The sequence below is a fragment of the Peromyscus maniculatus genome, chromosome 8 (assembly GCF_049852395.1).
Source record: "Peromyscus maniculatus bairdii isolate BWxNUB_F1_BW_parent chromosome 8, HU_Pman_BW_mat_3.1, whole genome shotgun sequence".
Lineage (NCBI taxonomy): Eukaryota > Metazoa > Chordata > Mammalia > Rodentia > Cricetidae > Peromyscus > Peromyscus maniculatus.
This window is the reverse complement of record NC_134859.1, coordinates 30,650,177-30,668,978: the sequence shown is the minus strand read 5'-3', so window position 1 is coordinate 30,668,978 and position 18,802 is coordinate 30,650,177. Positions and strand designations below refer to the sequence as shown.

Here is an 18,802-nt window from a genome sequence, read left to right as displayed (position 1 = left end):
CTTAGGAATCGATCCTTTCACAGGAGCGGCAGAAGAACACGAATACTGGCTTCTATGTGGGCATCTCCATGGCTGCCCTGCTGTTGCTGCTGTTTGTGTGTACCCTGGCTGTCACCAGTAAGTAATTTCACAACTGTCCCCAGAGAAGGAGAGCCAGGGTTCTCTGACTGTCTTTAGCAAGTACACAAGTCACAGGAGTTTTGAGTTCACATGGCTTCAGTATCCCCAGATCCAAGACACACATAGTAAACATCTACTCCCCAAGGGATGTGTTAGGACCCACAAAACTCTGCAGGTGATTTCTGGCACCTGGTGAGCACTCTTGTTCAGTGATCTTGAACCATTGCTGCTATGTCTCCAAAGATTCCTACTCTGTAAAACTTGATCTCCTGTTGTCCGTACTGGTACCGACCTTAAGAGGTAGCTGAGGATGACCTTCCACTCCAGATCCTCCTGCCTAAATATCCAAGTGCTGGGCTCACAGGGATAGGCTGCAGTGCTTGCCTGCACTCCTGTTCCCAACTCTGTCCTTCGTCTTTCAGTTGTTGCCATCGAAAGGGAAACATTATAGTTTCCATAAAATAAATTACATAATATGACACAAGAGATTTTGGATAGGTTTGAGAATTTTTAGAACACTGTAAGAACTTTGAGGTGTTCTCTCCTTTCCCACCCTTGGGATCTCGCTTGTTTCCCATGATGATATTGTTGAATGTCCTGGAACATAGTAGATTAGGCAAATGAGACATTATTTGGGTGCCCCTGACTAATGCTGGAACAGACTATTTGAAGGTGGCACCCAGGCCTACGTGGCCCTCTCCATGAGTTGTTCATGTGCACACAGTGTTTCTCTCTGCGTAGTCCATTCCCTGTGTAAGAACTTCAGCCATGGACTTTACAGAACACCATGCCTGAGCCCATCACTGACCCGTTTCACAGGAAGTGGGGAATAAGAATATGCCGGTCAGAGTTCAGATGTTTCCCTTCATTATTTAAAACTGTTCATCCTAAATCATTATTTAAGGTGGATCTAGTGTCATGTTTATTACACCAGCATTTACAAGTCTGTGGCTAGCCTGGGCTACATATCAGATCATGTCTGAATGGGAGAATTATGTAATAATGGAGTAAAATTCCACAAATGTTGTCCCTTCCTTAGTCCAAAATTGTTTATTCCTCCCTTACGGACTTGTTCTCTAGCAGCCTATTGCTTGTCTCGGTGAACAATAATTTACTAATCTCATTCTATCAAATTAGGCCATGTGGATGAATATCCCCGACAGTGAGTGGAAAGAATATTCTTCCTGCAGGGTGCAGGAAGGAATTACCCAAAGTTACCAGAGGGACAGTTCAATGAAAAACAGAAACAAGATCCTTGATTAGGAGAAATTATCATGAATGTTTCTGATAACATGTTCAATTTTTTCAATTTCTCCTACCTCTTCCTACCCTAATTTAGGGTACATCCTTATGAAAAAGAAGTCGGGGTCTCTAAGGTAAGCTGGTGTGCATTGTGTTGATTCTTTTTAAACTAACAATCTTGAGAATGTCTCTCTGTGTTCTCTCCACCCCCCCCCCTTTATCTTTCTGTTGTTGTTTTTTTTTTTTTTAATTTTTTGAGACAGGGTTTCCTTTGTGAGCTCTATGGGTCCCAGAACTGGATCTGCAGACTAGACTGGCCTCAAAGTCACAGATATCCACCTGCCTCTGTCTCTTGAATGCTGGAATTAAAGGCATGTGCCACCACATCCTAGATCTCTATGCTTTCTTTTGTTACTAAATCATTCTTTACTAATAGATTCATTGATTAGTTGGTTGATTTGAGATAGGGTTCACTAAGTAGTTCAGACTGGCCTGGAACTTCCTATGTAGCCTAGGCCAGGCTGGAACTAACAATCCTCCTGCCTCAGATGCTTTCACTCTGGAATTATAGGTGTGTTCCACAATGCTTGGCCCCCCATTCTATAAGTTTGATCCCCAAAGAAAGTTTAATGAGTCCCTTTCTTGTTGCCCTCATTTTTCAGAGATATTTTCTACAATCTGTATTTCCTGCATTTACGGTAGGACAGGAACAGAAGGCCCTTGATCCTCATCTCTTATAGGTAGTCGCTGAGTTCTAAGTTTTGCTTCCTGGAGCTGGTGTTGAAGGAGTTGAATTGATCCACTCTTGTTTCCTCAATGTTTTATTTCACTGAGTTCCTATTCTATTACAAACTGATGAAGTGTATCACAGCATGTAAGGTAGTAGAAAGGTCCTTTGAGGTTCTTTCAGGCAAGAATGATGGGGATGACAGGATTAGGGGGTGGGCTGTTCCAGGAAGCCCTAGGGAGCAGAGGATTTAGAGGAAGATCATTTCTGAGACTGCCGGGAGTGTAACTGGACTGTGGTACGGCCAGTGTCTCCACACTCCACACCAGCCCCCTTCACTCCCTAAACTTCTGTATGTCTTACAGGCTCCTCAGTTTACTACACTTGGGGAGCTCTGTTAGTCTCTCCAGTGTCAGCCCCCTGTACCTCCTCTGTGCAACATGTTTATAACAATCTAGTCTATTTAATTTGTCTAAAGATTGGCTGTCCACAGGACTATGCCTTTCAGTCTAATTCCATGTCCTTCAGGCTGCCTCCATAGACTTACCTGTGTCTGTGTTAAGCACAAGAGCCCAGCCATAGACTGGGCCTTGTCCAGTGTTGGGTCCTTAGAAGTGTCTGACACAGTTAATTCTTAATGAGTGTCCATATTACCTTCCCTTCACAGCAATAAATCTATAAGATAGGAACTACTATTAGCCTCATCCTATAGATCAAAAACAGGTCCATAAATATGAGGTCACACTACACTGGCCTCAACCTCTGAATCCCATGCTTGTAAATCTAACTGATATATCTCTTAAATTGAACTTTCTGAATATAGAATGGAAATAATTGTAAGAGTTGGATGAACACAGCATGATTTTAGTCTTGTTCCTGTTAGTAAAGTATCTTTTTTTTTTCAAAAATTTAATTTAAACTTGTTACTTGTGTATATGAGAGAGAAAGATAAGTGTAGGGATATGCAGAGGTGGGGGCAGAAACAGGGACAGGACATGGAGAGGACAGGCATGAGTGTGTTCAAGTACACCTGCCTGGAGGCCAGCGGAGGACAGGGAGTGTCCTTCTCTATCCTCACTTTGTCCTTTAAGGCAGAGTCTCCCTTGGACCTGCAGTTCACATTGTTTGCTTTGCAAGGTCAGAAAGCCCCAGTGATCCTCCTGCCTCTGTCTCCCTCAGTGCTGGGTTACAGGGATGCAGGCGATATTCTACCTGTCACCTGGGGGCCTGCATCTGAACTCTGGTTCTCCTGTTTGTGCAAGGACCATGCTTAACTGCTGAGTCATCTCTTCAGCCCCCAATGTTACATTTTAATCACTTAATATAAAAGAAAACATTGGAGAAAACACAACACAGAAAGAAGAGGGGGAGAAGTTGGGTGAGGTGGCACACCCCTGTTATCTCAACACTCAGTAAGCTAAGGCAGGAGTACTGTAAGTTAATGTCCAGCCCAGACTTCTACCAATGCCCTGCCCAGTCTAAAAATAAGTAAATAACTCCAGGTGTGGAGACTCACACCTTTAATTCCAACTCAGCAGACAGAGGTGGGTGGATCTCTATGAGTCCAAGAATGTCTGGTCTATGTAGGAATTTACAGGATAGCCAGTGCAACATAGTGAGACCCTGACAAAACCAAGTGGATGGATGAATTGAATGAATGAATGAATGAACAAACAAATAAATCAAAAGCAAGAAAAAAAGCCACAAAACTAAACTAACTACTACATGACACACTCTGGACATTCTCTCATGACTTTCTCTGTCAGTTATAACACACTGACTCAGGAGTGTCCTGACCCTACACTCTTTCCCTACATGTGTGACTGTCCCAGACAGAGTGGAGCTGGATCTCTCTTGTTCTGTGTAATTCTCAGCACAGGCATGTTCCTTATGTGGCCGACTGGAGATGCTCATTTTGGTTCTGCATTTCAGTAGTAGAAATGGCCACTGTGCACAAACGACAAAACCCCACTGTGTCAAAACATCATCCCAGAGGTCCTCTATTTTCTTCTCTGGTTTGCCCCTCCATGAGTTCTAGAAGCTCAAATGTTAGTCCACTGTGCCTGCCCTGATGAACAGGGGCACAGGATGAGCTCTGCAAGTGAAGCCCCTCCCACAGCTGTTGGAGTGGGCCAGCCACAAACACCTGCAGTGCTCTCCCAGAATTCCTTTCGGTCCAGTGCCTGATGTTTGTGTGCTTGTGACATTTGCAAATATGTGTCAAAGAGTAATCTTTGAAATTGTGCCACAGACCACCACCTACAGTGTAAAGACACTGCTGTGTTGTTTAAATGTCTTTCTACTCCATGCTAGTGTCAGGGGATGTATATGCTGTGCAGGTTTCAAAACTCTCTCTTTTTAAATAAAGAAAACTTTGTATTATTGTGTGCATGATTTGTGTGTGTGTGTATCACACACACACACACACACACACACACACACACACACACACACACATATGCACGCTCGCATGTTCTGTGGCACCTGTGGAGGTCAGGACAACACTGGAGCTCTTTCCTTCTGCCTTTCCAAGGGCCCTAGGGATCTCACTCAGGTCACAGGCTCTCCTAACCCTTTCTAAAGTGTCACAGTGCAAAGTAAATACTCAAGTCGTCCATTTCCTAGCCCAGTTCCAAATAAACACCCTGATATGGTGCCTTGGTTTAATGCCTAGACATGTGTCTCTAGATCTCCCACTTTTGTGTTTTATTATATTAGTATATTGGATATATATGTGCTGCTTTAAAAAATTCTTAGTTAGTCTGATGCTTATTACAAAAACAAAAAGCAAGAAAAAAAATCTTTTCCACTACTTAATGCCAGGGGCCTGTGTGGATTGCCAGGGTCCTGTGTGGCATTGTTCACTATTACAGTTTTTGTGACTGGGGCTCCTGAAGTCCTGAGCATACATCGTAAATGAAAGTCCTGCTCAGACCTGAAAGGTGACCTCTTGTTCTTTCTTCAACATCTCTCTCTACAGCTTGGTAGCATTCCGTGTCTCTAAGATGGGAGCTTTACAGAACACAGTGGTTGTGTGGCCATGAGTTGAAGACAATGTCTACATAAATGAAGACAGTCATTTTCCTACAGAATGCGTCCCTGGGGCCCTCTGAGACTGAAAAGACAGCAACCGGACTGGACAGTGCAAACATCCTTTACAGCTCCAGGGCTATTTTCTGTGTCAGTTCATCTAGCAGTGGTGGAGAGGGTGACCCTCAGCTGTTTGTACTCAAACTCTCTGTTAACATCATCGTAATTCTTATGTTCACACTGCCTCAGTTTCTCCACACACTACAGCGCATTCTCTCAAACATGAACATTTTAGAATGTTGTGTTTCCTTTGATGAACATAATCATCAATAATATAGGAAATAGCCTGCTGCCTTGGTTATTAAAACTAATAAGGGAGGAATGGGATTGAAAAGTTAAAAAAGAAAAAAGTAGGAGCTGCAGAGATGGCTCAGTGGTTAAGGACACTGGCTGCTCTGCCAGAAAACCCAGGTTCAATTCCCAGCACCCACGTGGCAGCTCGCAAGTGTCTGTAACTTAAGTTCCAGGGGATCCAGAATATTCACACGGACATACATGCAGTCAAAACACCAATGCACGTAAAATAAAAATAAATAATTTATAAGCACAGGTGAGAGGGGCATCCTGAATTTACAAGTATTTGATGATCATGTTAAATATTTTATTGTAATTTGAAATGTCACTTCCCTTACCCTCCCCCAAGGGGTAAAATGGGAACGTGCAGGTTTTAATTTCCCTAAAAGATAAATAGAAGGAACTCTAATGTCACCATTAGAGTTGGTTATACTTTCTCATAGCTCTGGAAATATGATGCATTATTATGTGGCTAATCTTAGAATAAGGATGGGTGTTGCCTGTCAGGAGAGGTTGCCATGGTGAGAATGGACCAGGCAGACATCAGGGAAGAAAATAATGGACCAAGGACTGAGTTCATTAGTGCTGTTTCCACTGCAGTCTGACTTGGTGCTCATTGTCCTGTCCTCACCCACTGGACTCTGAATTAGGTGCTGGAAGGAGACAATGCAGAAATGGCCATAGTCCTCTCATCTGCCTCCTTCCTGATTCCTGCCTGGTGACTGCAGGGCTCTGAGATTGTGATGTCTGCTCTGCTCTTCAGTCTTCCTAGAGATGCCTGATAGACATGAAGGGGTCTGGAAATCTGTCTGGCTGTCCCACCTAGCATTTCCAATCTTGTTTGAACTCAGGAGCATGGTGACTAGTGACATTCTGTGACAGCATGTGGCACTCATTGGAAAGCAAGTCATTTATATGGGCTTCAATACTATCAGTGGTAACAATAGAGTAACCTCCATGTTTGTTTGCTGTTATCATGTCCACACTTACCTTGGTGGACAGTGGTCATTGATGAGAGATCAGTGGGGTCATTGAGGGAAAGTGGGGAGCAGGACACAGGCTCTCTGGATGAGAGAAGTCCTATTCCAGGAGTTGACTGAATTTGGGACTTTCACTGGCTTCGTTCAGAGTTCTAAATTTATAGTTTTCTTCAGATTTAAATTTATTTCAGAAAGACAAAGCATTTTTCATAGTGGATCAGTTTGTCACAATCAAGGAAATATTTGGTTTTGCTAGAGTTACAAAGTCTGTTGTGTTGGTTTATTGGTGTATTTGTCTCCAGTTTGGTTGTTGAGAAGAGCAGATTTTCAAGAGGGTATTAATTTCTCTTTCAGTGTGAGTAAGTCATGACTCCAGTTAGAGACACTCAGCCCATAGGAGAGCAGGATGCTGGATCTCAGTCCACAGTCCACTGCTGTTCCACAGAGTTCTAGGAAATAAATATGTGTCTGATTGGGGCTTTCTTGAGGAGCACAGATGGTGGGAAGTTGCATTCTGGGTTTGCCAAATGGAACTTCTCTTTTGTCTGCTCTAAAAATGATTATGTTTAAACTACAGTGATTTATTCTTTTTTCTTTTTCTACACTTTATGTTTTGGTTGTTTGAGACCGGATTTCTTTGGTATACAGTGTTGTTTCTTAATTTCTTAATTTTCTTAAATCTGAGGCAACCACACATCAAAACAGACCTTTTGCAATGACAGCCTAGATTTGTAGCTTTTCTAGAAAGATTTGTCAAGATCAGCCTGGGTTCTAGAGGGATGAGGCCACTAGATGGGGCCATCCACCCCTGCATTCTCCTGTCTCCTTCCTGATTCCTGCCTGGTGACTGCAGGGCTCTGAGATTGTGATATCTGCTCTGCTCTTCAGTCTTCCTAGAGATACCTGATAGACATGAAGGGGTCTGGAAATATGTCTGGCTGTCCCACCTAGCATTTCCAAATCTTGCTTGAACTTAGGATCATGGTGAATGGTGACATTCTGTGACAGCACGTGGGACTCAGTGGAAAACAGGTCATATATATGGGCTCCAATGCTAACTGTCAGGAGTAACAATAGGGTTATCTCCATGTCTGTTTGCTGTTATCATGTCCACACTTACCTTGGTGGACAGTGGTCATTGATGAGAGGTGATTGGTGAGAAGTCTTTCAGCAGTGGAAACCATTCCAGAATGCGCATCACAACCCTAGTAGATGTTGTAGATGTTGAGTTAGAGCTGAGGCAATGATTTTTATATTTTTACAACCAGGAATCTACTTTGTATGTGTCTGATACATCTTTAAATAATCATGTTTCCTTTTGATATAGTTGGTATTTGTGGTTTTGTTTATACTATAAAAAAAAATCGTCAGTTGAGAGGACTGAGAGAAATATCCAAGATGAATTTTGTTAATAATCCCATTAAAGTATCAGTCTTGTTGATTTTACTGAATTTTCTTTTAATCCTTAAATTTCAATAGACCAATGAGTTTGTTACCTATAATCTGCTGTGGAGTTGTTAATAACTTAACAATTATACTTTTTTTTTGAGATATGGTCTCACTGTATAGCCCCAGGTTGCCTTGAACTCCCTATGTAGACCAGGCTGGTCTCAATGTCTCAGAGATTCTCTTGACTTTAAATTCTGAGCTCTGGGATTAAAACTATGTGGTGGCATGCCCATCTTGACTGTACATTTAAACTTTATGAAACTTGACACATCTTATGAAGCAGTCCTTCTCTGAGAGCTGTGTTCATAAATAGGAGAGGAATGAAGATGGGCTATTGAGTGGTTGTCTGACTTCAGCCATGTGCACTTTTCACTAACAGAAACTGTTTCTTCACTTTGAAAAACTGACTTCACATTTATTTTTTCAAGCTCACCAATTCCTTTGGTCCAGACATCTCCACCTTACTATGTGTAGGCTCACAGGACATGGGTATATTGTGTTAATATTTTCCATGATTTAATCAGGCACTAGGTATCCTTCCCAGGGCTGGGGCTAGGGTCCTAGATGAAGTCTAGTTCCTGAGAAGCTGCAGGACAGGAGGGAATAGATGGAAAAGGACATCAATTTTGGTCCATTAACCTGCTGATTCATTCCGAGAAGACGATGTCAAGACAACACTTAGCTTCCCAATCATGACATTTGGGACTAGGAAACTGGCATGAGGGATGAGCAGAGACCTTAGAATCTAGTCTCCCCCTTGGGAACCAGTCACACCCTGTAGTTGTGGCTGCTACAACTGTCTGCTGAGTGACAGCGCTGCAGGGAATCTCTGTGTCAGAGGGAACAGCTTTAGCCCATTCTCAGGACCGGCCCTAGGAAAGAGTGATATTAGAGATGAAACCAAAGGCATGTGTAGCCAAGGGAATGTCTCCTGAAAGAAATCTACCATGAAGAGACACCCCTGCACTGGGGGAAGCTGGAGTATTCAGAGAGGAAGCTGTGTCCCCAGGACTAAAGATTCAGTCTGTCTGCCATCAAGGGAAGGAGGAGGGTGGAAAGGAGTGAGACTGGAGAAATGGACAGAGAGTCTAACAGGGCTGGATGAAAAGGGACCCAGGAGCACATCTGTTTGGGAGGAGTCCCACTCTTGGAAAACAGCACTTTAATATACTAAAGATTTATACCTGCTACCTAGTACAGGCTGTGAATACCAGATTTGCTTCAGCAGCATGGTTCTAGGGTAGCTAGCTTGGTTTGGGTTTGGGGCAGTAGGCAAAGAGTAGATTATTTACACAGCATCTTATATTGGAGATTATAATAGTTTTCTAGAAAGGAAGGGAAGGAAAATGGTAATCTACAGCTGTGTGGTCATCTAAGCCTAAGAAGGAGCCTGAAGAAGAGACATGGGATAGGAAACTTGGCCCTAACTACTTTGTGTTCAGTAGGAGCTGAGACCAAACTTCTGGCTTTGAGGTGATGATGGTATAGGGGTTATGATGGTCTGCAATTTGGTTTTAAAAGTGGTATTATAATTTTTATTTATTTAATTTTTTATTTGTTTAATTTTATTTATTTATTTCAAATAGATAAATTAGTAATACTTATAAATATCATTTATTTAATTTTAATTTTTCCATGTGTTTATATTTATGATTCTCTTTCATACATTCATGTCACTTTGCTTTTGTGATTAGCCAGAGGAGAGTGTAGAAGTTTGGGGAAATGTCAAGGGCTCATCAAGACCTGTAGTTTGCAACGCTGGCTGCTCAGCTGAGTCACTGGAGAGCTGAAAACTGCCCACTGACCCGGTAACTGGATCTCAGGTGCCAGCTGTTGGTGTCCTGAGTGTTTCAATTTAGATGATTTATGTGTGTGGCTTGGAGAAAAACCCATTGACTTAGGAAGCCTAGGAGGGGAGAGGACTGAAGACAGGATGCTTTCAGGATGTCTTAGTTAACTCCTGCCGAAGAACATAAAATACACAACATGAAACAGGACAATATCAACAATGGGTGAGGACAGTGTACAACCAAGTAGAGGAAAGGCCATGAAGCCTGTGACAGCAGATCTGTCCAGTGTCTGACTTTCAGGAGATAGTATTGGGAAGGTCTGAGTGCTCCCATGTCTTTGTGAGGCTGGCCAAGAAGCTGAGGCACAGCTGTTAGGTGACTTTGTCCCTGGGCCTTCAAAGGATTCAATGTTTCCACATAAAAACCATTAAAAGAAAAGCAATGAAAGAAAATCCCCACTGTGCTATGAGGAAATGCTTGAAGGTTACCCGTATTCTCTATTCCATCAGCAGAATGCTGATACAGACTGGCTGTCTTCACCAGTTCCTGCACCTCTAGGAGCCTAAAAATACTTTGATGGTCAAGTTATATTTTAATAGTATTTGTTTCTTAAGAATAGTTTTAGGCCGGGTTATGATGACACGTGCCTTTAATCTCAGCACTCAGGAGGCAGAGACTGGTGGATCTCTGTGCATTTGAGTCCAGCCTGGTCTGCCGAGCAAGTTCTAGGGCAGGCTCCAATGCTACACAGAGAGAAGCCCTGTCTTTTAAAACATAAAAAAAGAATAGTTTTAGACCCACAGCAAAACTGGGTTTAAAGGACAGAGATTCTCCATAAACCCACCTTCCCCATCCAACACACACAGACAGACTCATCACTGGGGTGGGGGGAAGGAGTAGGAGGGGGCAGAGAAGGGAGAGAGCTCCGTGGGCATCAGCATCCCCATCATCATGGCACATATATCACAACTGATGAGGTAACATGGGCACAACTGTCAACGGTAAGTCCATGGCTTCTTTCCCTTGCTGTAGTGCGTCCTGAGTTTTGACAATTGTATAATGACAAGTGTCCACTACTATTGCCTCATAGAGAACAGAGTGACGGGCCTGGAAACACTGTGTTCCACCCAGTCATCCCTCCCTCTCCCAAATCTCTACCATCATTTTTCCTCTTCTCTTTTTTTTAATGGTTTGTCTGTTTGGTCCTTTTACTTTTAATTTTTTTGTTTATTCTTATTAATGTGTATGTGGGTGGGTATGTGCATCTGCCCAAGGAGGCCAGAAAAGAGGGTGGGATGCCCTGAAACTGTGAATCACCTCATGAGGGTGCTGAAAACATAATCAGTGTCTCCTGTGAGAACAGCAAGTGCCCTTGACCACTGAGCTCTCTGTCCAGCCCTGGGCTTTTACTGTTTTGACATGGCTTATTCCTATATAGTAGGCTAGCCTCTACCTTGTGATCCTCCTGCCTCAGAGTCTTCAGTCCCGGGATAACAGGTATGCATGATCATGCCCAGCAGAGCTGACTTCATAGATGAATACATTCATTTCATTGTCTGAGTGTACTAAAGCTCATTGATTCATCTGCTGTTGGGAGACAGTTTGGGAGCTTCCAAGTTCTGGAAACTCAGCTAAGCTGCTGTAAGATTTCAGGTGCAGGGTTTTTGCTTGTTTGTTTGGTTGGTTTTCAACTGGTTTGGGTAAGCATCAAGGAGTGGAGAGACTTCCAGGTTAGATGGTCAACCAGAGACTACATCCTTGTGAGCCTGTGAAGAAGTTAATTACAATAAGAAAAAAACAAACTTTATCTCAAATAAGGACATACATGGCTTCAGAAGTCCACCAGGAAAGGAAAAGGTTCTCTGAAAGGGAGAATGAAAAGGGCAAGCAAAAAGAGAAGTATGGAAACCGTGGGTCTCAGCTGTGCACTTTCCTGGTAAGGAGAGGAAGTAGAAACTGCTTCCAAAGCAAAGCCAGAGGAGAGATGGGCTGTCCTTCCACAGGACAAGCCCACAGCCCTCACAAGCCTCAAACACAGCTGTGGGTGTTGACTGGACTGATTCCTCTGGCAGATGGCTCAGTGTAGAGAAAAATCCCATTTTGCCCACCTTGTGACTCAGAGTTCCTCAGCCAGGAGCCATCTTGAAACACAGGCTTCAGGTTAGCCTTCCAGTCTACAGTGAGGGAAGGCCCAGAGATACAGCTGTGGAAAGCATGAGGCCCAGGCAGGCACTGACTGGTACAGACATCAGGAGGCTGGGTTCAGGTTGGAAACAAAGGAATGAGAGAGAGCCTTGCCTCAGAGTCCTGACAGACCTCATCAACTATCAGTAAGACTGGAGTTTGGTACCACTGAGCCTGAGACAGTGGGTGGAGCAGATTCTGGGGGCATCTATTGTTCATTGTTGTAAAGACTGGGATTTTGGAACTTCCAGGCTGTGCATGATGCCCACTCTGAGCATCTCTCCTGCCACAAGATGGAAATTTCACACTGTGGAGCAAGGGGAACAAAAAGATGGGGGAATGGCGCAGCTTGCGTGGTGGAGAGACGAACTAGATACACAGCCACGGCAGCACATATGGCAGAGATGCCCTGTTGAGTCAAGGAGCACGTCCTTGCTCAATACAGCTGGTCCTCTACCACCTGACAGCCTTGCCGAAATGCCACCCTAGTCCAGTGCTGTCAGCATGGGCCACAGTGCTGCCCGTGGGCATGCCCGGGGTACCGGCAGGGCAGCCAGCACAGAGGGCAAGGTGGCTTACAGCAGCCTGGATTTGTTTTATACTGCCACTGATCTACCCAACATTTATTAAAGCTTTCACTTGATTTTTATTTTGTATTTGCCATACAAGAAGGGTTTACATTTTTTAAGGAAGAATTTCAATATTTTTTATTATGAAATGGTTCTTGGTTATAATACTGGAAGCATGAACAATTGAAATAATAGTTAAGTTGGATTTTGTCAAAATGTAAACCTTTAGTAAAAAATAAACCTTTTTTAGTAAAAAAAGTAAACCTTTAGACAAAGAATGCTATCAAGAATATGGAGAGGGTGGTATTGTAATCCTGGTGAAGAACCCATGGCTGGGGAAATCCTAGAGCCTTGGGGAAACTTACAGCTATTCTTTCAAAGGCATTTAGTATTAAGATGGTGGTTTATACAGAGACTCACACCTGGTTAAAGTGTAGGAAATAAGTGATTGTGCAGCTCAGCCCTCAACTGGACATCCTTATCACACCCATTCTCCCCAAGGCTCAGAGAACATCGTGGAAGAGGAGGTGGAAAGATTGTAAGAGCTAGAGGTTGGGGTGGACTGCTGCAAAACAGTGTCTTCTGAACGTGATGGAGACGTCTCACTTAGGAGACACAGCAACTATAGTTGCCTGACAAGACCTGCATGAGTCCAAGACAGCATGGCCAGGGAAAGATGCCTGAGCCCATGAATAATTGAGCTTTTGAGCATTTGAGAAATCCTTAGGGAAGGAGAGTCAATTTTCTTCAGTTATATAGCACCCGGTAGGTTATCCATTCTCCTGTGGATGGGCCTGTATGCATGTGCAAACGGACCACAGTAATTAGTCTCTGGGTTAATAAAAATATATGTGAAGCTGGGTGTGGTGGCACATGCATTTAATTGCAGCACTTGGGGAACAGAATGTGGATCTCTGAGTTTGAGGTTAGTCTGGTCTACCAAGACAGTTCCATGACAGCCAGGACAGCCAGGGCAACGCAGAGAAACCCTGTCTTGAAAAGTTAAAAAAAAAAAAAATGAAGTGGAAGGAGGATCAGGTGTTCCTGAAGAATTCAAGAATGAGTAGGAATTATAGAGGAGTTTGAGAATGGGAAGCAAATAGGATCTAAATATTGTATTCATGTAAGAAGTTACCAAGGAATAAATTAAAAATAAAATATTTTAAGTATAACAAAAATAAGTAGAAAGAGGAACAAAAATAAATAAATGAATGAATAAATAAATAAATAAATAAGATGAAGAGAGCCCACAGAATGGGAGAATACATTTATGAACAATATAGAGTAGCCTCCCTCTGTAGAGGGTACCTTCTAGATTCGATAGTGGACACTTGAGACATAGGGTCACCCTGGGTGGCACATACAAGCCCTGAGCTACTGCAGCAGACAGCAACTGGATATGACCACACTGGACACCCGTTAACCACCAGGACTATTTTCTGTGTCAGCTCATCTGGTGTCCCCACTTGCCACCATTAGTGCAGAGGACAGCCCTGGAGCTGTCTCTGTTCACACTCACTGTTGACATCATGCTAGTCTCTCAAGGCGGTGGGGAGTGTTCTCAAATATGGACACGTTAGACTTTGATGTTTTCTTTTTTTTAGAAACATTTTTTAGGTTTATATATTTATGATGTATACAGCATATATGACTGCAGGCCAGAAGAGGGCACCAGATCTCATTACAGATGGTTGTGAGCCACCATGTGGGTGCTGGGAATTGAACTCAGGACCTCTGGAAAAGCAGTCAGTGCTCTTAACCTCTGAGCCATCTCTCCAGCCCTCATGTTTTCTTTAAAGCTTGTGTTCATGAAAGACAATCACTGGTAATTCAGGAAATGGGCTTCTATCTTGGTTACTAAAATGACTTCTATGAGAAGAATAGAATTATAAAATTAAAAGAGGGGACTTAATTTAGAAGCACCTTATCATGTTTATTTTATTGTAACTAAAAATGTCACTTTTCTTCCTTCCCTGAGGGAATCAAATCATGGGAAATCCAAGTTTTAATTTTTCTCATAGATAAATAGACGGGAGTCTAATGTCACCATTAGAGGTATGTATACTTTCTCACGGCTCTGGAAATATGGTTTATTATTATGTCGTGTATATAATATGCACCTAATACTTACTATGATTTCACATGGCTATAATCCTGAAACTCAGGAGATTGAGGCAGGAGAATTAAAAGGGTGAGGTCAGATTGAGCTACATAAGCAATTTCCAGATCATTCTAAGCAATGAGACATTTTCTCAAAACACCAAACATGTCAGGGATAGTGATTCACACCAGTAAACCTAGCTCTCAGGAAGCTGAGGCAGGACTGCTATGATTTTCATCCCAGCCTGGGTTGCATAATATTAGTTGGAGGCCAGACTGGATGCAAAGAACTGCAGGGCTTCCAGGCTTGTTGGTTGGAGTCAGAATCCGTGAGATTGCCCTGCTCTCAGTTCCCATGCACTATTCTGAACAGTCTTCCTGTTCAGAACCACCACGATGGGGAGAATTGTGGACAGTTCTGTGAACATTCAGTGATGGGCTAAGGGAAGCTGACAGTCAGAAAAAATGGCATACCTATCTGGGATTTGAGCATATGGTCTGTTTTCTAGCACAAATGGAGTCACCTAATCAACGAATCAATTTCCATCTCTGTGGTACGCATTGTGTTGTCTTTATGTATCCCTGTCTCTCTCAACACAGTGAATAAAGACACTTGACAAATAAGAATCTTGTTCATTTTGTTTTATTATTTAACATTAATTACTTTATAATGAATTTATATGTAAATGACTATATAGGAAAACAGTCAAGCCATGTAAGATGTGTATGGAATTATAATTGCCTTTCCCAACTATTCCCATTCCCATGCTCCCCTCTCCTAGAGTCCAACAATAAAAAGCTTCTACACACTTTGCTCTTTCATGGAAATACAGGCACACAGAAGAACCTTTTTACATGTTTGGATCTGCACCTTGGTTTTCTCAGTAGCATTGTGGCTGAGAGTATTCTACACTAGGTTGATCAATCAGGTTCATGATTTATATCATGAATATATCACACTTATTTACCTAGTTTCCCACAGGTAGACATTTGGCATGCTGCCAACATGTGCTGTTACAAGCATCATTGCTATGACCATCCCTGTGTCTCTCTCCTGCCATCTATGACATACTGATGTCATTACTGCTCAGCTGTGAGCTGAACTTGACATAAAAATCTTCAGAAAAAAAGTGAGAGTGACTGGGCAGATCTAGGAAACTGTTTCCTATGTGTTTGTTCAATAGCAGACTTCTACATCATCACCCCCTGCTGGGCTGGGGTAATTTGGTTATGGTAAAGTTCGCCATAGACTTTAGCTGAACTCTCCTGACCTGGAGTTGACTGAGCTGTGTTGGAAGGAAGACTCAGTGCTGAGGGTGAGGGGCATCAAGGCCTGTCTGCTCCAGGCCTCAGTGAAGTTCTCTGCAGTTTTCACTGTTCCTTCCAACAATGACATCTACCATCCTCCTCAGGCTAAAAGTTCCTGATACACATGCAGCAGCCTCACCATCCTGGAAGTTCAGGTAAGGACTCTGAAATCTGACATTTCACACCCTTCTAGCTGCTTCTTTCCAGTCAAGGTGTCACAAGGACCCTCTGGGCAGGGCATCCTGATGAAGCTAATTGCTTTACAGTGGCCTGGGAAGATAGAGACTTCTTGGATTGTTTATTTCCTTGTTGCTGTTGTTCAACTTTTTATCCTGAAATAATTTGGATCTGCAGCAAAATCCAAAGTGTCCCTGTAATCATCCAGTTCCCTCTAATGTCAGCATCGTACACACTATGGAACCCTGATCAATATGGAAGAGAGTAGCATGATAATTTTAACTGAACCATGTTCCTTACAGGCTGTCCTGGGACTGGCTTCCCAAGTATGAATGTTTTAACTGGGTGTGACTGCACATGAGTATAGTACCAGCACATTAGTGAAATTTTAGAACTAGGTGGGGATATTGGTAGTATGGTGTCAGCCTGGTTTACATAGTGAGACTCGGTTTCGAAATAAACACCAGGAGTGGGAACATAGTTCCATGATATACATAAGTAGATAGAAATAAGTAATTAAATAAATAACATACAAAGATTATGCTAATCTATACTGAAATATTAAAAAAATACAAAATACAGTAAAAAGACAAACATACTTGAAATCAGGTGCTTCAGAGCAGGAAGATCAAGAGTCTAAGATCAGCCTCAGCCACAGAGACTGAGGTTCCTGAGCTACAAGAGATCTCATCTCAAAATAAATAAAAAACAGCCAAGCAAACTTCCAGAAAAGGTGGAGTTTTACTTTAACATTGGGATCCCTTCATTCTCTGTCTTTCCCATTTAGCATCCCTACACCCTGCCAAGGGAGATCTATGTAATTGCTTCGTACTTCTAGACCATTTCTAAAACTAACACAAGGAGCAGTTTTAATTTTCTACTATCCATTTTGAAAGCAAATAGCCGACAGGGCCTGAGAGATGGCTCAGCAGTTAGATGTACTTGCTTCACAATGATGAAGGCCAGACTGTGCATCTCAGCATCCACATAAGAAGACCCAACCCCAGGAACATCCGAATCCCAATGTTAAAGTGGGCCGGGGAAGACAGAAATTGCTGTGGTTTTTCTGGCTTCCTGTCTGATCAAAAACTCAGGAAGCCTTGGTTCAGGAAGAGATCCTGACTCAAAGGAATAGGCAGAGTGATAGAGGACAACACTAGATACCCTCATCTGTCCTGTGTCTGCAGGTACCCACACCACATGCACACACATGTGCATCCACTCTCACTTTCATCCTCACACAAATAAATAAATGTCTAAAAATAGAAATAGGTGACATTACTTTTAAGAGCAGACTTTCTTTAATTCAGAGTGCATTGTGAGTCTGGTCATGTCAACACAGAGTAGATAGAAAATTCACTCAGAATAATCCACACTCTTTCATTGTAAGCATTGGGAATTCAATGTGCATTTCACATTGATAACATATCTCAACCCTGACTGGCTACTTCACTGTTACTCAGCAGACACACGAGGCTAGGATCTATGAGATCCTGTGACCCACAGCACACCTCCCATAAGCCTTTGTTTGTCTGTTTACCCAAAAATGATCACATACTGAAGCCTCCCCTTTTCTTCTTGGATAGCATATTTTATTTAGATGAATGTGTACTGTGAGGTAAAATAAATGTATGTGGTCTATTCAACCAATTCTCTATACATAGATTGTTTTCCCATTTCAATGTGGTTGAAAGATATATGCTATATACCAAGACTATGCGCACTTAAATGTTATTGAGTTTAGAATTCTAGAGATGAACTTGGTTTGTCAACGAGTGTGATACTTTTTAAAACACTATAACTATAAAACAATATCGTATTCTAAACAAATACAGCAGTGAGTATATACCTAGATGCATACATTTTTACAAAGCAATCATGTTAGTAATCAAACAAACAAAATTTCTGAGACAGTGTCTCTTGTTCTTCAGGCTGTTCCCGAAGTCTTTTGTAGTTCCTGTTGACCTTGAACTTTTGATAATGCTGCCTTTACTTCCCAAGTGCCGGGGATTACAGGTGTGGACCACCATGCTGGGTGTTGAACACAGGGCTGGGCCCATGTTGGACACTCAACTGTGTTACACTCCAGTCCCTAGAAATCTAAATGTTTATCTCAGCATGGTCCCTTCCATTTTGGTTTTGCTTTTCAAGTTTGTTTGGAGAATCCCGTTAAAGTAGGTGTGAGGGTGCACACCTGTAGTCTAACAGCCAGGAGGCTGGTGCATGAGGAGCAGAGCTGCAGACCAAATAAATAAACAAACAAGCAACAACAACAGATGCCCAAAGTGGAATCTCATCAAGTAAATCATCTAGGCCGAGCAATTCTCACGTGTTTTCTGTTGGAATCCCAGTGATTTTTATGTTCATTCATCTCACCCTTTTGTAGAAGCAATCTTAAAAGTTCTCACCTCGCCGGATCCTCAGCTGGTCTTGTCTCCTCAGACTGGAGGCCTCTCAGTCCTCAACCAGAATGGGTCTCAGCTGAATTGCTGCTCCAAAGCCTGAATGCTTAACCAGCCATCTGCTTAACCAGCCAAATGCTTCTAGTTTCTGGTCCTCACGCCTTTTATACCTTTCTGCTTTCTACCATCACTCCCTAGGATTAAAGGCTCGCTTTCTGGGATTAAAGGTGTGAGTCACCATGCCTGGCTGTTTCCAATGTGGCCTTGAACTCACAGAGATCCCAGATGGATTTCTGCCTCTGGAATGCTAGGATTAAAGGTGTGTGCTATCACTGCCTAACTAGTGGCTTTTCTGTTCTCTGACCCCAGA

General features: G+C 42.6%; 1 protein-coding gene and 1 long non-coding RNA gene across 2 annotated transcripts in view; both read left to right on the top strand.

Moving 5' to 3' along the window:
• The first annotated feature begins 11 nt into the window (after positions 1-11).
• LOC143274560 (uncharacterized) lies at positions 12-8,140 on the top strand. The gene is made up of 3 exons (XR_013053246.1): positions 12-117; positions 1,460-1,496; positions 5,070-8,140. It is a non-coding gene; the product is annotated as an uncharacterized LOC143274560 (long non-coding RNA).
• Positions 8,141-11,517: 3,377 nt separating this feature from the next.
• Positions 11,518-18,802, top strand: part of LOC121831575 (hepatitis A virus cellular receptor 1 homolog) — a 33,476-nt gene continuing 26,191 nt past the window's right edge. Inside the window, exon 1 of the mRNA XM_076543976.1 lies at positions 11,518-11,628. Coding sequence (XP_076400091.1) covers positions 11,518-11,628 — 111 coding nt within the window. The remainder of the gene's footprint in view (positions 11,629-18,802) is intronic.